General features: G+C 40.6%; 1 protein-coding gene across 2 annotated transcripts in view; it reads right to left on the bottom strand.

The window, feature by feature from the left end:
• GABRR2 (gamma-aminobutyric acid type A receptor subunit rho2) overlaps nucleotides 1–19,740 on the bottom strand; it is a 67,857-nt gene that overhangs the window by 41,684 nt on the left and 6,433 nt on the right. For both annotated transcript variants that reach the window (XM_007063047.4, XM_043542657.1), the window contains one exon: nucleotides 9,344–9,450. In XM_007063047.4, the coding sequence (XP_007063109.2) occupies nucleotides 9,344–9,450 (107 nt within the window). The remainder of the gene's footprint in view (nucleotides 1–9,343; nucleotides 9,451–19,740) is intronic.

Raw genomic sequence — 19,740 nt, forward strand, 5'->3', positions numbered from 1 at the left:
TGCAGGATTGAGGCTTTAGGCTTAAGGAGAGGCTTGGGGTCTTAGCCTGCAAACACTTAACGTGCTAAACTAACTGAGTAGTCTCATTGACATCAGTGGGGCTACTTAAGTGACTAGAGTTTAGCATGTGCACAAGTGATTGAAGAATCAGGGCTTTAAGTTTGCATGTCTGCTCCTTTGTGTTGCTTTGTTTAAGGAATTTGTTTGGGTCTGGCTATAGCAGGCTTATGATGCATTGTGAGCCACTGGGCTTTTTGAACAATTGAGACATTTATTAACAGACAGTTTAAAGAACCCTGGAGCACCTTAGTGCTATTTTAATATAGCTCTCTAATTCATCTTCAAACCAATTTTTCTTGACGCAACCCCTGAGACAATGGATGTGCTCATTTTTTTTAATGCTGCAACTCTGCTGAAACACAAGGGTTTGTAAGAGACCATGAGATTCTCATTGGTTCTCTTTGCCCCTTCAGAGATCTGGGTTCAAATTCTGAGTTAGGTCAGAATTGAAAAAAGACCATTGATTTCATCCCAGATCTGGTACATCACAAAACCACTTCACAGTTCCAACAACAGGCAGTTGCTGTTAAACCAGGTTCAGGATGGGAATAGCGAAAATAGCTGCAGCCCCAGATTAATTTCAGCTGGCAAAACTCCGTGGAGAAATGTATACAGCACCGTACTGTGCCTGGCTCACGAGCGCTAAATTTCCTACATTTTATTTTTAAAATGTTGATTGAATTTTGGAGCTCTGGAAAGATGCCAGATTAACAATCCTGGAGACTGAATTCTGGAAGCAGAACCTCAGCTGGTGTCAATTGTTATAGCTCCAGCTATAAGCCAACCGATCTATCTATGTTAGGTATGATATGGCCCACGTTACTGTAATATCTGAGCACCCCAAAAGTGCTTAGGTGCCCGACTCCTATGGAAATCAATGGCAGTTAGGCACTAAGGGTACAGCTCCACTATGATAGAAGCATGGTTGCTGCTGGCCTGAATCAGCTGACTTGGGCTGGCGGGGATCAGGCTGCAGAGCTAAAATTTCAGTGTAACTGTTTGAGCTTAGGCTGAAGCCTGGGCTTGGAGACCTGTGAGTGGGGACGGTCTCAGAGCCGAGGCTCCAGCCTTGGATTCATTCACAAAGCAGAGAAAGCAAGATGCCCCCAAGAGGTGATTTAATGAATCTGTTTCTAAAAACTCCAAACTAAGTCCCTCCATTTATTTCAGTTTCACACTGCTGGTCCTGCTTTATGAAATGTTTCCTACACATTGGGGTGGGGGGGGTGGAGTGCTCAAAATTTAGAATTAATTTAAACAAAAATCAGCTTTCTCATCAAAATGTGTGAAATTTACCGGGTTTCAATGTGAAAACTGACATTTTTCACACACACAAAATGTTGCCTAAAGAGAAATTTTGGGGCCACAAAATGGCCTTCACCAAAACTGTATTTTCATCATGAAAAGTATTTACTATTTTCACACAGCTCCAATTCAAGAATAATCATTAATGTGCAGCAGTAAAAATAACTGAGACTCACCTTCCAGCCTCTGCATGGGTTTACTGCAATTTAGGGTTTCAACATCCCCCGTCTCTCAGCTGATCAGTGTAATGCTAAAGACTGTGGTATATGGCAACTGAATCGGATTTAAACCACACCAATGTATCTTCTCTGATTGCTGTATGTATAGGCCCTGATACAAGTTACTTAAGCACGTGTCTGACTTTAAGCACAGGAGCACTGACTTCAGTGGGACTACTCACAGGCTTAAAGTGAGGCACATACTTAAGGAACTGCTGAACTGGAACCATGCAGATTTCCAGGTCTCATGCTGGAGCTATCCTTGGAGCAGGCTAAGACTTATAGTAGGATAGCTCAGAAGACAGCATTTGACATTTGTATCGCAGGGTTTTTTTAGAATGCAAATGGGCCTGAACCACAAAGTTCCTATCTGGGTCTGAACATACCCAAAATTCAGGGATGTTCAGATCTGGGCTTTTGGTCCAGTTTCTTATCCAGATGGAGTCCAGGTACTAAATACAGATTCAAATAGGAACCTCATCACAAATGGCCTAAGTGGTATGCAACCTGAATAATGAATTTCAGAGTGGTACCCGTGTTAGGAATGGGTGACGTCCACATTGATTGAATTGGCCTCGTTAGCACTACAAAAAGTAATTTCCCCTCTGTTGATATTCACCCCTTCTTGTCAACTGTTGAGACTAGGCCACCTCCACCTTGATTGAATTGGCCTCATTAGTGCTGACCCCCCACTTGGTAAGGCAACTCCCATCTTTTCATGTGCTGTAATATACATACTGCTTACTGTATTTTTCACTCCACGCATCTGATGAAGTGGGTTTTAACCCACGAAATCTTATGCCCAAATAAAGTTGTTAGTCTTTAAGGTGCCACAAGGATTCCTCGTTGTTGTTTTTTTGAATAATGAATGGAACTCATTGAAGAGTAGGTTAAAAAAAAAAACAAACTATGGAGCAGCTTATTGTAGGTGAATCTGAAAGAACAAGGGAAAGTTCAGATACCTTATTCCCAGGGCATTGGGCTGTGATCCAAGGAATGGTTTGCCACTTGGGAAGGAAAACAAAACCTGGAAAACTCTCGAGGACACTGTCAGCATTCAAGGACAGAAAGACATTTTCAGATTAGTCTCGAGCTCCTTTTCTTCAGGTCTCACCCACATCCTCGGACATCTTGTTGTATAAAACACCCTCTCTGGGATAAAAAGAAAAGGAGTACTTGTGGCACCTTAGAGACTAACCAGTTTATTTGAGCATGAGCTTTCGTGAGCTACAGCTCACTTCATCGGATGCATAGCATATCGTGGAAACTGCAGAAGACATTATATACACACAGAGACCATGAAACAAAACTTCCTCCCACCCCACTCTCCTGCTGGTAACAGCTTATCTAAAGTGATCATCAAGTAGAGCCATTTCCAGCACAAATCCAGGTTTTCTCACCCTTCCCCCCCCCCACACACACACATACAAACTCACTCTCCTGCTGGTAATAGCCCATCCCTCTTTGAAACCTCTCTTTATAATGCGCATGATAATCAAGGTGGGTCATTTCCAGCACTAATCCAGGTTTTCTCACCCCCCTCCACACACACACCCCTCCAAATACCACACACACAAACTCACTCTCCTGCTAGCAATAGCTCATCTTACAATGTGCACAGCAATAATCCAAGTTTAACCAGAACGTCTTGGGGGGGGTTTGTAGGAAAAAAACAAGGGGAGATAGGCTACCTTGCATAATGACTTAGCCACTCCCAGTCTCTATTCAAGCCCAAATTAATAGTATCCAATTTGCAAATTGGATACTATTAATTTGGGCTTGAATAGAGACTGGGAGTGGCTAAGTCATTATGCAAGGTAGCCTATCTCCCCTTGTTTTTTTCCTACAAACCCCCCCCAAGACGTTCTGGTTAAACTTGGATTATTGCTGTGCACATTGTAAGATGAGCTATTGCTAGCAGGAGAGTGAGTTTGTGTGTGTGGTATTTGGAGGGGTGTGTGTGTGGGGGGGGGTGGGAAAACCTGGATTAGTGCTGGAAATGACCCACCTTGATTATCATGCGCATTATAAAGAGAGGTTTCAAAGAGGGATGGGCTATTACCAGCAGGAGAGTGAGTTTGTATGTGTGTGTGGGGGGGGGAAGGGTGAGAAAACCTGGATTTGTGCTGGAAATGGCTCTACTTGATGATCACTTTAGATAAGCTGTTACCAGCAGGAGAGTGGGGTGGGAGGAAGTTTTGTTTCATGGTCTCTGTGTGTATATAATGTCTTCTGCAGTTTCCACGATATGCTATGCATCCGATGAAGTGAGCTGTAGCTCACGAAAGCTCATGCTCAAATAAACTGGTTAGTCTCTAAGGTGCCACAAGTACTCCTTTTCTTTTTACGAATACAGACTAACACGGCTGTTACTCTGAAACCTCTCTGGGATGCAGTTTAGAAGGCACAAGGTTCAGGCCAGTTCTCTGAATAGCAGAGTTTTGTGGTAGGTACTCATGTGATATAAGCTACTGTGATTTTTTTATGGGTACAATCCTACTGAATGCCTTAGAAGACAGGAAGGAGTGGGCTGTGTTGAAGTTGCCTGAAGTCAGTATTTGCAATCTGCTGTTCTGCCAGCTCCAAAATGAAGATTTTGTAATTTCCCTTTAATTTCAGACTCTGCCTTAGAGTTCAAAAGCTCAGCGTTCTGTCAGTTTCCTTTGATATCAGTCTCTTTCTCGTCATCTGCCTTTCAATTGTTAAAGTGAGATAGCAGCAGTGGACTGTGAGGACAAAAATTCCACATGACTAAAATGAGCTTGATACATCTTTCCTGACATGCATTTTGCAAGTTAAGTCTCATTCCGAGGCCAAAATGGTGGCTATGCAAATGAGATCAATCCAGGTTCAGAGAGGAGTGAGAAGGAGTTATAACACTTTATTATTATTTATACTGTGGTAGTAGCTAAAGGCCTCCACAAAGGTAGGAGACTTATTGTACTAGGTGCTGTACCAACATAGTTAGAGCCTGATCTAAAGAGCTCCAGACTAAAAAGACAAAAATGGAAGGCACTCAGTGCAATTGTTCAAATCGTGATAGAAAAAAACAAATCTGGGAGACCACATTATAAGATCCGATGTGTCTGAGCTGCAGACCAGACTCTGGTGATTCTGTACACCCCATAAACTCCTATTTATTTTTTGTTGGTTAAACAGTGTCCTTGTACAGTCCGTGCCTCAAGAAACTTAAGCTGACTCCCCACTTACTCCCCAATAGTACTTGAGCTTCAGCGACACTTGAGCTTCAGCCCCCTCTTCTCCCCGAACTAGCTAGCTCAATGATAAAGCCAGTTACCTCGAGCTGGAGATTTGTGTGTGGGGATGGGAGTTGGGTTACAGTGATTAACACTCAAGTTATACCTTGAACTAACAATGCGGTGGCAACATTTCCTCTTAGTCTATGGGTTTGGTCTTGAGAGGCATTAAAGACAACCAAAAACTGTGGGTGCTCAGCACATGTGGGCTTAGCCCTAAAACAGAGACAACCAATTAAGTGCAGACACAGGCTACATTCAGTAGATTCAGTATCACTGCACTGGGGGGGAGGAGAGAGGGGGGATTGTTTGTGCGTTTTCCCATCTTACTGCTGGATCATCATTGCGGAAGAAGTGAGTTTCACCCTAACCTTTGACACTAACCCTATGTGAGCCATTTAGGGCTTCAGTCACCCAGCTGTCCATAGGTGCTGATAAAAGTATCATTCAACAAGTGCAGCAAGATCTAGTGGACAGTCTATATGGATAAGGATAACATGAAGCATTCGGTTGTTTCCTAGGAAAAGAGGCACAGCTATTCTGAGTATCAACTAAAGCTGCTTATTCACAGGCTCCCTGTAAAATATGAAACATAATAGATGAAATGCTTAAAATGGGTGTTTAAAGAAGAGAGCACAACTAAAAACATTTACATAATCTTTAAAAATTAATATTTGTAAATAATACCTGAACATCTGCTGGCTTGAGTGAGGTCACCGGCATGGAGAGAACTCCAAAAGGGTCAGAATAAATTAAATCTATTTTAGGACGGAAGGAGGCTGCATAGAACATTAGTAAAGCACCAATCTTTGTCATTATCACTTTACCCAATAGCTGTTACTAATGGGTTGACATCAGGCGAGACTTAACTATGACAGTTGGGCTGTTAATAACACAATTTACATAACGTCTGCTCTAGCGCTTCACAGTGATAACTTTTCTTGGGTACTTCACCTTCCTTCTGATATTCTTCCCCAATCTCTCCTCGTATAATTCTTGCTCATTTTTCTCAGGTTTTACAAACATGCTACATGACACATGATTTCACTACAATCTAATATTACTGCCTAGGTTCCTTGTGAAATATTTATATTTGGGTTTTTGCTGAGATGACAGTCATCATTTTCATTTGGAAAAAGTTATAGGCCTGATTCACAGTATGTTACTCTGCTTTTTTGCCTGATTCTTTTTTACACTAAAGCTCCTTTACAACACTCTGGAAGTGTAAAAGGGCCTTACAGTGGGCACAGATTACAGTTACACCCAGTGTAAAAGGGCCTTAGATTATATGAGATTATATGAGAATGAGGCCCCATTGATTTCAGTTTTACACTGGTATAACTCCGTTGGAGTGATGCAGTGGTGAATGAGGCCCTATGATTTTATTATGTATAACATTACAAAAGAAAAATATATATCCAGTTAATTTACTCTACTTTTTTCCTAATCTTTTTCTATATGATTTATTTTAGGTCACTAGAAATATACACGACAAGATTTTTGATACCACAGGAACCTAAAACATCCAGTTGCTGTCACAAAGTTGTCTGGTTGCATTTGATTTGTGCTTACATAGCGGACAGTCTAATCTAATTAAGTTGTTGCCAAGGTTTGTTCTTAGCCATACACAGTTAAACCCTGTTCAGCTGCACCCATTTGCTGACACCCATTGTCAGCCTTGGGTAATTTTGCTAATTCAAAGAAGGCCTTTGTGAGAGGTCATTGTTTTCAGCAGAAATTACAGAAACATGGTCTCCCCACCCATCCCCCACCTCCCGCCAAGATGCTTTCAGAAACTCATCTCTGAAGCTGAAAGTGCAATTTTCTGAAACTTCTGCAAATGCAGCTTCCAAATAGTCTGCTCATTAAGTTGATGAACGTTGGGTTGAAACTGCAAAAACTGCTTCAGGTTTTTAGGATTTTGCAGGATTGTGTGTGTGTTTTTTTAAATACTGTGTTAAAATGGGTAAAATATTTAAAATACACTGTATTAGAGTTACAAGAATGTAAACACGCCTTCCTTTATTTTGGTGTGAAACTTGCAAAGAAACAACTCTCTCAGGCTCTGGGCACCCTGATAAAATATTAAAAATACAACAACAGAAGGAAATACAATATAAAAATAGCAGCAGATCCCACACAAAGCACAACAAAATGTCTGCCCTTCAGCCTCCCCACAACCCTTCCACACCAAATACATAGCAGCCCAGCCGTATGCCCAGCCAGAAAGAACATCCCCTGGAGATCACTTGATTCAGGCTATTTCCGACCAAGTGAGGAGAACGGATCCCAAAGTAGAGGACCTGGCTCAGGAGAATACCCCACCAGCTGCTCCCTCTAGTATAAAACAAGGCATTTCTTTTCTACCACAGTGGCTAGACGCTTACTGACTTTTTTTTTTCTTCCATGAAAGCTGAGATTCTCATGTAAACACATGACTCCAGAAGTTGGGGTTTTAAGTAAAAACAGCAAATGTCATGAGACTCAATAAAATCATGAGAGCTGGCAACACTCAGGTCTCAGGCAACGTAGGGCTTTTAAGGTCAAAATCAACACTTTCAACTCCGTTAGGAAACCTACAGGCAGCCAGTCAGAAGTCCAGGTCATGTGCTGACAGTGAAATACTCCACTTAACCAAGAGGCTGCTGCATTCTGTACTCATTTCAGGTTCTGAACAGAGTTACAATACAGCATCTTCTTACACAATAGATTTGCTAGCTGAGTGTATCCTGAACTATTACTTGTAAACTGCATAAATTCGATCTGGAATCACTGGGAGATAAACATGGGTCCTACAGTGACATTTTACATTCTGTTTTTGGAATACAACCATAGTTAATGTTATTTTTGTCTAATTTCCTTCTGATGTTTAATTAGCATTTTAATATAATACTGAATAATATGGCTACGATTGCCAACCACTGCAGTCACAGCAAGACAGGAATATAGATTACAGTCAGCACAGCCTTTCAGATTATGTGCTCTAATGTGAGCATGTGCTAAATACATGTCTGTGCTGGAGTTCTTTGCCCTTGTTTCCTCTGGTAATATTGTGCCATGTTGTGTCAGGAATGCCTGCCTTGTTTTGCCTAAATTATCAGTACAGTGTGTCTCCATTTTAAAGGCAGTTCACACAGCCATGCGTATCTGAACTTGCCCTCCTCACTCCTGGGAGGGTCGTTAGCAGCACAACCCCAAGTAGTTTATTTTTTCCAGTTTTAGCATTTTACTTCTGCCCTTTCATTTTCATCAGTAGCGGGATCCAGCCAACCCAAACCTTTCAGCACCAAAACACAGCCCACAGAACTCCTGTAGCTATAGATAAGTAATAGGCTTTTTATAATAACTGAAGCCAGCCATCAGAGGGGATACATCATTGCATGCATGCAGTCAGTGTTTTACACCACTGCTTCCTGCTTGGAAGCAGGAGAAGAACAGATATCCAGGAAAGCTGCTGTTCCAGAAGCAGCTACAGGAGAACTTCTATAGCTAAAAACCTTTACCTCTTGTCCTCCCTCCTTTAAGGACCCTGCATAAGGAGGTGGCGGACTGATGCTGACTTACAGGGCTAGGGAATCAGTTTGAGTAGTGGAGCAGGGCAAAATACCAGAACATTCCCAATTTTTAGGGACATGTGATCACCTTAGCCTGGTAGCCACTTGAAAGAGGACAGGATCTGCTTTCCAGAACCCAGTTGTCTGTTAGGAAGACTGGGGGGGTGGGGGGGGGTATCTTTGATCTGCTGGCTCCTGATATGTGGTGGCAGGAACTAACTTTCTGCCCTCTGCAGCAGCTTCTCCCCTCACCTGCTCTTCTTTTTCCCACATAGCTTGTCTGGGTTAGACCCAGCTATAGGGAGGATTACTTCAGGGCTGACATTGCCACTGCTGCCATGACTGCAGTAGTGAGCAGGGATCATCCTTTAGCATCAAGAGGTTGGCTCCTAAGCAAATTCCTGTGGTTGATGGGTGGGAAAAGGATGGAAAGGTATGGGTGAGCCTGGTTCCTCCTCCTCCTATGTCGTTGTATAAGGTTATGAGAAATCAGGTTTACAGCTTGACAAAACTATTCCAGTTCTTCTGTGAGCATGCAGAGTGACCTGGCTGATGATTTATCTGTTTAATTATTTTATAATTTAATCATGTCAACTCAGAAACTCATCATGAGCCTTCTTCACAACTAGAAATAAACATCCCACTAATAACTGTAGCTGTTCTTCCCTTCTAGACACAGTTATCAAGCAGAGTGAAATATTATTTAAGAAAAGGTCCAGATCCGTGCTCTTGGAAGCACTACTCAGCTGAAGGAGAGTTTAGCGATAGAAATGAGTCTGTCTATTCTCTTGGGGTACTGGAGGCCAAAGTCTGCTACAGTTACCTTGGAGTATCCACTGAAGGTATTGGAGTTCTTTTCACCTTACACAGAGGTAGGAGAGAACAATCTGGCTCAGAGATATTTTCCCAAAACAAATGAACTGAAAAATAGACAGAACAATATTCCTACCTCCAAAAGCTGGCCTCATGGTGAAATCATGATCATCGACTCTCAGAAGCTGTTCGGTTTTTCCTTTCCGAGTTTTGGTCATGTCATGATTCTTCTTGTAGATGTGGCTGTAAAAGATTAACAAAAGGGCTGCCTGTCACTGAAGATCTGTAATCACTGTACCAAAGTGACTCTAAAAGATAACATCTTAGTGGATGAGAGTAAATTTGTCTCACTGGTTTCCATGCTATGTTAAGGAGTTGCAATATGAATGGTAGTTTTGTCTGGGCAGCTCCCCACTGCCAGAATTACCATGAGAGCAGGAGGGCTTCTGGGCATGGTGGCAGGGGAGGCAGCATGGAGGAGACCAGGAAGACCTGCTGCAGCTACTAGCATGGAATTACCATGCATACACTCCACAGCCATATTTTTAATGTCCATTTCTAAGTCTAACAAGGTTTTCTCAGCTGCCAGCCCTGCAACTTCAGCATGGTCTCTGAGAATCAGGCTGTGCTCTTTCTACTTCAGATACCATTACTGTCAAAAGGATTCTAGAATGAGAGTGTAGCAGGTAATTTTGCTGAGGATGCTCAAGGTAGACTAGGAAGCATTTGCTTTTCTGCTGCTACATTGTTTCTTTTATGCTGACTATAGTAAAAATAGGGTTTGATCCAAAAACTAAACTGATGTGACCTGGACTTCAAACAGGTCTGCCCACTATCAAGGTGAGTGAAGTAATATCTTTTATTGGATCAACTTCTGTTGGTGAAAGAGACAAGCTTTCAAGCTACCCCTGACCTGACAAAGAGCTTTGTGTAGCTTAAAAGCTTGTCTTTGTCACCAACAGAATTTGGTTCAATAGAAGATATTACTTTGTCTCTCTAATATCCTAGAACCGACATGGCTACAACAACACTTCATACCATAGCAAGGTGATATTATTGTAGATTCACTTTTGTCTGACTATATTTATGCACTGTCATATGATGCTCTCAGTCCACTGCACCAATGGGAGCTGTGCATGTGGATTGGGGGGAGCTTGTTTCCCATAAATCTTTGTACTGTATAACCAAGTAGTAATAAAATCACTCCATTCCCTCCAGGGCATTAGTATTGCATTGTTCTTTCTCTACCTGAAGTCTACCTTGATTCTTAGTCCTCCATTGCCCTGTATAGCAAGTGAGAAAATGAATTCATTTTTCATTCAGATATAATGGAATATACCACAAACTAAAACCACAGTAAGGAGATAGCAACAAGCCCCTGAATAAAGGGTGAAAAAAATTAACCAACCAGCATACACTGGGAATTCAATTATAGTCCTGTCAGCTAACTGTCCCATGCACCTCTAAGAGAAAATCCGATTCTGCAATCACAATTCCACATCAATATAGGAGAAGGATTAGAATAATTAAGAACCCTGAACCATTTTGCCCTGAAAGTGAGACCTTACAAGATTTAAATACTGCTACAATTAATGATCAGAGAGTTACTAAGAAAATAAAAGGGGTAAGGCAGGACAGTTAAATCCATTTGTTTGGGGGGTCACTGGTTGGTAGAGGCAGAACTCGAGTGGAGGAATTGGAATTCTATGTTGGCAATAGTGAATGCAAGAAAAAAAGACACCAAATGAGGTTGAGAAGTTTCCAACAAAAACCGAGCTTAAAAATAAACATATGAATAATCCACTGAAATCAGTAAAAAGAAAAGGAGAACTTGTGGCACCTTAGAAACTAACAAATTTATTTGAGCATAAGCTTTCATGCTTTCATGAAGTGAGCTGTAGCTCACGAAAGCTTATGGTCAAATAAATTTGTTAGTTTCTAAGGTGCCACAAGTCCTCCTTTTCTTTTTGCGAATACAGACTAACACGGCTGCTACTCTGAAACCTGAAATTAGTAAGAATCAGGTCTATGGGTAGAAGTGTTTCTCGACATGTGTGTTAAATACTGGTGTCGTCTGTTTGCATATAAAGTTAATTAGGGCATGATGATGACCAGGTGGAAACATTGGCCAATATTCTGTGCTCAGTTACAGATGTGCACAACTCCATGGGTGTTAACTGAGTTGCTCTCTTATTAAAATCAGGTACGCTACTACAGGGTACCAAATGTTGCACCTATTTTGAGAAAGGCTGTAGGGCTGATCTAGGGAATTATAAACCAGTATAAGCCAGTATACTTCATTGGGGGTATATTGGTTGAAATAATAATTATAAACAGAACTATTAAACAGTTAGATGAACATGATATGATAGAGCCAAACCAGCATGGCTTCTGTAAAAGAAAAGGGTGTCTCTCCAATATGTTAAAGTTCTTTAAGTGTGTCAACAAAATAGTGAATTAAAGAGAATAGCGAATAAAATTGATTTGGGTTTTCAAAAAGCCTTTGACAAAGTCTCTTACCAAGGGGGTGTAATAAGGAAATTAAGTAATCATGGGGTGAAGTGTAAAATGCCATTATGGATTGGAAACTAGCTAAGAGGCAGAAACAAAGCAGGAATAAATGGTGGATTTTTACCATGACGAAAGGCCAGCAATAGGGTGGCCCAAGATCTGTACCAGGACCAGTGTTATATAACACCTTTATTAATGACTTGGAGAAAAGGTGAACAGAGAGGTGGCAAAAGTTGTAGTTGACTTGAAATTATTAAATTACTCATGATTAAAGAATTTGGCCCTTTTTGGAGAATTGCCACACATCTAAAAGGAGCATAATATGAAAATATTAGGCCTGTATATAAATAAGTGGTACAGCCTCACTAGGGATATTGTGTTAATTGCTGATGACCCCATCACAAAAAGTGGATAGCAAAATCAGAGATGGACAGCAACAATGATTAAGGACATGAAAAACTCTCATATCAAGCAAGACTGTGAAAGGAGGTAGATAAGAGGATACATGATAAAAGTATACAAAAAATAAATGCTTTAGAGAAAGTAGATTGGGAACACTTAGCGTCATAACACAAGGACAAGCTACCATTGAGGCTAAGAGCTTAGCAAGATTCAAAAAAGGATTTGACATTTATATGAACAAGAAGAATATCCAGAGTTCTAACAAACAGGAGTTTTGATAGGAATATAAAGCCAAACAGTAACTGTAGGGGTTAGGAGGAAACTTTCCCTGGAGGAACGTTACCTCATAACTGTCTGCTTTAGGGTTTATTGAACTTTCCTCTGTGTAAGCCACTGTTGGAGATAAGATACTTGACTAGATGGACCACAGTTCTGATCCAGTAAGGCAATTCCTGTGATCCTCAGGTACTGCACACTGGGAGGAAGAATCATAACAATTCATACACAGTACTAATTCTGATTAACTTTAACCGGTCAGGAGAAAGACCTGAGCGTCACTGTAGAACTGCTCAATGAAAACCTTCCGCTCAAAAGATACGAGTAATCGAAGTAGAATGTTATGGACAATACTGATGATATTATAATGCCACCATATAAATCAATGATACACCCTCATCTGGAATACTATATTTAATTCTGGACACTCCAGCTCACATAGACAAAGCAGAAATAGATGGGTCCAGATATACACAACCAAAATGATTAGAGGCATAGAAAGACTCTCAACATGAGGACAGATTGAAAAAACTGACACCATTTACTTTAGTGAGGAGATGAGAAAGAAGGGACATGGCAGAGTTATAGAAAACAAAGATTACTAGTGAGAAAATCAGCTGGGTGCTCTCTATTTACATTTCTCAAAATATTTAAAACAAGGGGGTACTGAATGATATTAAAAGACAACAAATTTAAAACTGACAAAAGGATTTTTAAAAAAACCCACAAACACAGCACCCATGGATCTCAGATGCAAGTATTTTAGGGCCAGAAGGGACTGTTGTGATTATATTGTCTGATTGCCTGCATTATGCAGACGATAGGATTTCACCAAGTGGTTCCTGCATCAAGCCCATAACTTCTGGTTGAGCTGAGGAATAAATTCAGTGTTTGCTTATAATTGTTCTTGGCTTCAGGAAGTGGCCCTTTTAAAGTGCCAAATTTTATTTGTTTATTTCATATATAACTATAACTGGTCAGAATTATATCCTTATTAGCACAGGAAAGCACTGAGACCAAGAGCTTAGAGGGATTAAAAACAAAAAAACTAAAACAAGCAAAAATAAAAAAAAGGGTTTACATTTATATGGATAATAAGAACTTTCAAGAGCTACATTGGATGAGATTTTAAAAAATTAGAAACATAAGCCCTCAAACTCCAAGGCATAAGCCAATCACTGATAGGGTAAAAAAAATTCTCTTTATAGGCAGTATAGTTCATAATTGTCTATTATTGGTTTTCTTGCACCTTCTTCTACAGCATCTCATGCTGATAACTGTCATGACAGGATACCGGTCTAAATGGACTACTAATCTGATGCAGTATGGCAGTGCCTATTACCTATTTCTTAACATGATTCTGTTGAATATGATTTTAGTTTAATATGCTCAGTGAATACCTTCCTGGTCTCCAGTACAGTTTCTGAAAACCGCTAAAAGAGGCCCCATTACCTTTCCAGAGAAGGTAAAGAAAGCTGGAGAAGACAATACACTTTGTAAATCCAATACAAAAGAAATACTAAGAGCTTGTCTTCACTACTGGAGTAAGTCGACCACAATTACGCTACTCCAGCTATGTGAATAACGTAGCTTAGGTCGACTTATCCCGGTGTCTTCACTGCACTGCATCAATGGAAGATGCTCTCCCATTGACTTACCTTAATCTTCTCGGGGAGCTGGAGCACAAGGGTCGACCAAAGAATGCTCTGCCATCGATTTAGCAGATCTTCACTAGACCCACTAAATCAACCCCTGCTGCATCGATTGCAGCAGCATCAATCTCCCAGTAGTGCAGACCAGCAATCCTAAAATCAGTGCCGCCTATTTTTCTATATAACAAAGTGCACCACAGTTACAGATGTACAGCGGAAGCTAAATGCAAAATGGAGCAGAATGTACTAAAAAAAGTACATGGCTATCTGTCATAACTACGAACTATCTTGTATTGGCATTCAAAATTTAATATCTCCTTTACTATGTGTATATGTCTTTTGCAGTGCTGGGTCTATATACAGATGCATACATACCATGTGTGATTTTCTTTTTTATACACACACTACGGACACTCGATGAGATCCCTGGCCTTGTTATGTCACTTTTGTTCCCTTCTGGCAATGCCAAGTTAATTTAAACTTCCCTAAATATGGTCAGCTGAGCATTCCCTGTTAGGGGAATCTCTGGGCAGCTCTAATACACCCCTCAGAGCTTCCCAGTCTAGGGGACATGTTGGGGGTGTTGCTGAAGTGCCACTGAGGATTCTATAATTAATGTGAGTGACCAATTCAATGCCCTGCTGCCTCTAGCATCCCAGAGGACAGCCAGACATCTTTGTCCCTACCTTCAAGTGTCATGAGTACTGCTGCAGCCCACCTGAGAATTCAGCCCCTTAAGTGATGGGAGCAATTTTATTTTCAGAATATGTGGGAAACTGTATCAATTCCCTGGTAGCTGACAGAAAAAAATCCAAAGGCAGCTCATGGGCATTGACGTTCACTAGTGTAAATTCACACTGCTCCCTATCACATGTTCTACACATGCTGTATCAGCTGGTGTCTGTGGCCCTTAGCTTTAATTTTTGCAAGATTTTTTTTGAATCATGAATCTTCAGGTGGGAAGAGAATGTGGGCTAATATTTTGTTATCAGTGCTGTTGCTCAAGTTTTTAGTCTGCTTTGCAGATAAAGTAGAATTTGGTTTGTTCCTGGTATTGTGTAATACCTATTGTGATGTCTTGCTTAGGATACCCAGAACTGAGAGTCCCTGTGTTTCTGCTCTGCCTTAGCAGGAGTGAACTTTTCTGCTGCTAAGCTGTGTGTCAGTTCAAACGTTGCCTTGAAGATAACAATCAGTAAACTCCAATTCCCAAGTTCCCCAGGGACGTCTCCCTGCAGAGTCCAGTCCCTCTCACTGGGCACTCATGGCAGTTATTAAGTTAGCTGCCTCCAAAGAGGTGGCACACATCAGCCTGTTAGGTTAGCTGAAGACTTACACTCCACTTTAATTCACAGCACTGAGATGATTTTGTAATAAAACAAGAATAAGTTTATTAATAAAGAACAGAGATTTAAGATGTACACAGCAAGAGAAAAGAGACTGGGATGGTTACAAACAAAACTTTCTTGGGACCAAACTTCATCTTAGCAAGTTACAATTTTTGCTTAAGCAGTTTTCTTACTTATATCAAGTTACCAGTATCCCTCACCCTGCAGGTGAGGGGATCCAGCTTTCACAGGCTCACAATTCTCTATGTCCCCTAAGTGATGGATGACAGAAAGGCTTCTGCTTATGTTTCCCAAAACTCATTGTTTTGTCCCCAGAGTCAGGATGGCCTCCTGCTGGTCTTCCCTTCCTGTTGACTTCCCGCCACCCAGCTGATCTGTATGTAAATGAGGCTTCTGTTGTTTGGTTCCAAAATGCACTGGAGACACTTAGATAGCTGCCTTCCCTTCTATCTGGGAGAAAACCTATTTTCCCCTTTGTTTGGTCACAGACTTTAAAGCATAATCTTAGTTAGTATCCATAATTCTTAATATAGTGTTTATACGTACATTTCACAATGATATTAATCACCAGCTTTCATAAAAGACCTCACTCAATGCCCTTTTATAGTACAGTAATATTGTATACAATCAGTTGAATCAATTGCTTATTCTTTGGGGTTTACACCCCTTGTTCTCCCCCTGGGATGCCTGGTCCCTAATCGTCACACCAATCATGCAAACTATCAGTAAATCAAACCTCATTCACTATGGTCCTGACCCTGCATTCCTTATCCACCCAACACCAATCGGACCTTAAACCAATAGCAAAAACAATGACAATTATAGTGTTAAATAAAGTTCACACAAGAATGCTTTGTCTGCAGAGTGACTTTCTTTTGGTATGGGTGTTACACCAGGCAACGAAGTTCACATTTTATTTTCATGCTTTACGAATGATTTTGCATATCCCACTCTTAGCTTCACTTCACTCTCTGCCACGTATGAGTTATGAGGTTATCTTTGGCTTGTGAGAGCGAAAAGTATATTGCACACTGTCCATCATTACGATGAAATCAATGGGAGCTGCATCTGTATAAGTGAGAGCAGAATTGGGCCAGTATGTTTGAGTGCAAGGATACAGCACAGTGGCTACACTCAGCCTTCAGCACTAGAAAAGCCTTTTGGCCACTGATCACGGCAGAAAGCCACAGAACTAGACGTGTGCTTGGAGCTTTACAGGCTCTTCCGGAGGAAAGATCCCAGCCCTGGAAAACTTACAATCTATATAGACAATTATACAGAAAAAGGATGGTAGGAAGGAATAGGGCTTAGACATTACTGACTGCCACTGACTTGTGAGACCCTGGGCAAGTCATTTCACCTCCCAGTTTCCAATGATATGACCCAAATGGGGGAATAATGATATAAATATAATTCAGAACTTGGTTCCTTTGATGCCACAGCCATTCACCAGTATTAGTCTGTGCTCTCAACACATCCTGTGTAAAGTGCTGTGAGATCTAGGGATTCAAAGTTCTGTATAATGGTAAATTATACTATTATGTAAAATACAAGCATTTGTGCAAAAGAAATAGTCACTATGTTAATCACACCAGATAAATAAATGTTATGATCTAAACCGTATTTGGGTTCAAGGAGGAATCGACCATTCAAACTGTGGTTCTGTCCTACTACAGGACAGGCCCAGCAAAGAAAATAACAGAACGCCACTAGCCATCACCTTCAGCCCCCAACTAAAACCTCTCCAACGCATCATCAAGGATCTACAACCTATCCTGAAGGACGACCATCACTCTCACAGATCTTGGGAGACAGGCCAGTCCTTGCTTACAGACAGCCCCCCAACCTGAAGCAAATACTCACCAGCAACCACACACCACACAACAGAACCACTAACCCCAGGAACCTATCCTTGCAACAAAGCCCGTTGCCAACTGTGTCCATATATCTATTCAGGGGACACCATCATAGGGCCTAATCACATCAGCCACACTATCAGAGGCTCGTTCACCTGCACATCTACCAATGTGACATATGCCATCATGTGCCAGCAATGCCCCTCTGCCAAGTACATTCGTCAAACTGGACAGTCTCTACGTAAAAGAATAAATGGACACAAATCAGACGTCAAGAATAATAACATTCAAAAACCGGTCGGAGAACACTTCTATCTCTTTGGTCACTTGATTACAGACCTAAAAGTGGCAAATCTTCAACAAAAAAACTTCAGAAACAGACTCCAACGAGAGACTGCTGAATTGGAATTAATTTGCAAACTGGATACAATTAACTTAGGCTTGAATAAAGACTGGGAGTGGATGGGTCATTACACAAAGTAAAACTATTTCCCCATGTTTATTTCCCGCCCCCCCCCCCCACTGTTCCTCAGACGTTCTTGTCAACTGTTGGAAATGGCCCACCTTGATTATCACTACAAAAGGTTCCCTCCCCCCCGCTCTCCTGCTGGTAATAGCTCACCTTAAGTGATCACTCTCGTTACAGTTTGTATGGTAACACCCATTGTTTCATGTTCTCTATGTATATAAATCTCCCCACTGTATTTTCCACTGAATGCATCCAGTGAAGTGAGCTGTAGCTCACGAAAGCTTATGCTCAAATAAATTGGTTAGTCTCTAAGGTGCCACAAGTACTCCTTTTCTTTTTGCGAATACAGACTAACATGGCTGCTACTCTGAAACCCATCTATATGACCTTGTTGAACCCAAAGGAGAGCCACATGAAAACAGAGCATGGCATGTGGAGGCTTGTGTTGCAGCATGCTGATGGTTTGTGGTTTATAGCCCTCCTATTTCCCTCAGTATCTACTGTACTATACTCATACCAAGCAGTAGTTAATACTTCAGTATCTAATGCACATTACTAATATTAGGTACTGTAACTAATTCATCATGGATATTACCATAGTAAAATGAAACTCCAGGTTGATTAACATAATTAGGGTGTACAATATTCACAATATTTTAACTTTTTAAATTAATCATTTCCTATAGTAATCTCCTTTCCCACACAATTTAACTTCATTAATCTTCTGAGCAATTTGCTTTAAATGAGAATTTGGAATGTAATTTACTCTAGAAAAATGTAACAACAATAATAATCTCATTTTCACTTGAAGCTGGCCAGGCATTTCAAGCTAAGAACATCAATTTAGAAAGCCTTCCCAGCAATGTAAACTAATAGGTAATGATATTCAAAACTCACTAGTGGTTTTATGCACCTCACTTTTTGGCACTTACTCGGGGCCTTCTGAAAATCAGGCCCCTTTTAGATGTTTCAAGTTGGGTACCCAAAATCCCTGGGCACTTCTGAAAATTTTGGCCAATTCTTTTCAACTAACAAAAGTTCAAATCAAACTCCATTTCCATAGTGCTTTGTTTAAATTAATATCATATTCAGCATTTGGAAAAAAAAAGAAGAGAGAATCCATCCTTTTCCAATTGTGGCTGTGGATGACTGTAATTGAGGGGTGAAAAGGAAAACACAGGTAGAGAGGTAGACGTACAGAATGTCACTGAATCACAGTATTCCAGATGCAGAAATAGACAGATAGGATTAAATTTCAGTGGACAATTATATTAATTGATAAATTGTTTATAAACAACAGCCCCTGCCCTATAATCACATATGCCTGTATTTTTACCCACCTATGTAGTCCTCTGGACCTCAAGGGTGCTACTTAATGTGTATAAAGTAGGGCTGTCAAGCAATTTAAAAAATCAATCGCAATTAATCGCGCAATTGAAAAAATTTATTGCTATTAATCGCATGATTAAAAAAATAATCGTGATTAATTGCACTGTTAAACAGTAACAGAATACCATTTTAAAAATATTTTTGGATGTTTTCTACATTTTCAAACATACTGATTTCAATTACAACACAGAATACAAAGTGTACAGTGCTCCTTTTATAATTTATTTTTGATTACAACTATTTGCTCTGTAAAAAACAAAAGAAATAGTATTTTTCAATTCACCTAATACAAGTACTGTAGAGCAATCTCTTTATCATGAAAGTTGAACTTACAAATGTAGAATTATGTACAAAAAAATAACTGCATTCAAAAATAAAACGATGTGAAACTTTAGAACCTACAAGTTCACTTAGTCCTACTTCAGCCAATCGCTCAGACAAACAATTTTGGTTACAATTTGCAGGAGGTAATGCTGCCCGCTTCTTGTTTCCAAAGTCACCTGAAAGTGAGAACAGGCGTTCGCATGGCACTGTTGCAGCCAACATCGCAAGATATTTACATGCCAGATGCGCTAAACATTCATGTGTCCCTTCATGCTTCAACCACCGTTCCAGAGGATATGCATCCA

Source organism: Chelonia mydas, chromosome 3 (assembly GCF_015237465.2).
Source record: "Chelonia mydas isolate rCheMyd1 chromosome 3, rCheMyd1.pri.v2, whole genome shotgun sequence".
NCBI classification, from domain to species: domain Eukaryota; kingdom Metazoa; phylum Chordata; order Testudines; family Cheloniidae; genus Chelonia; species Chelonia mydas.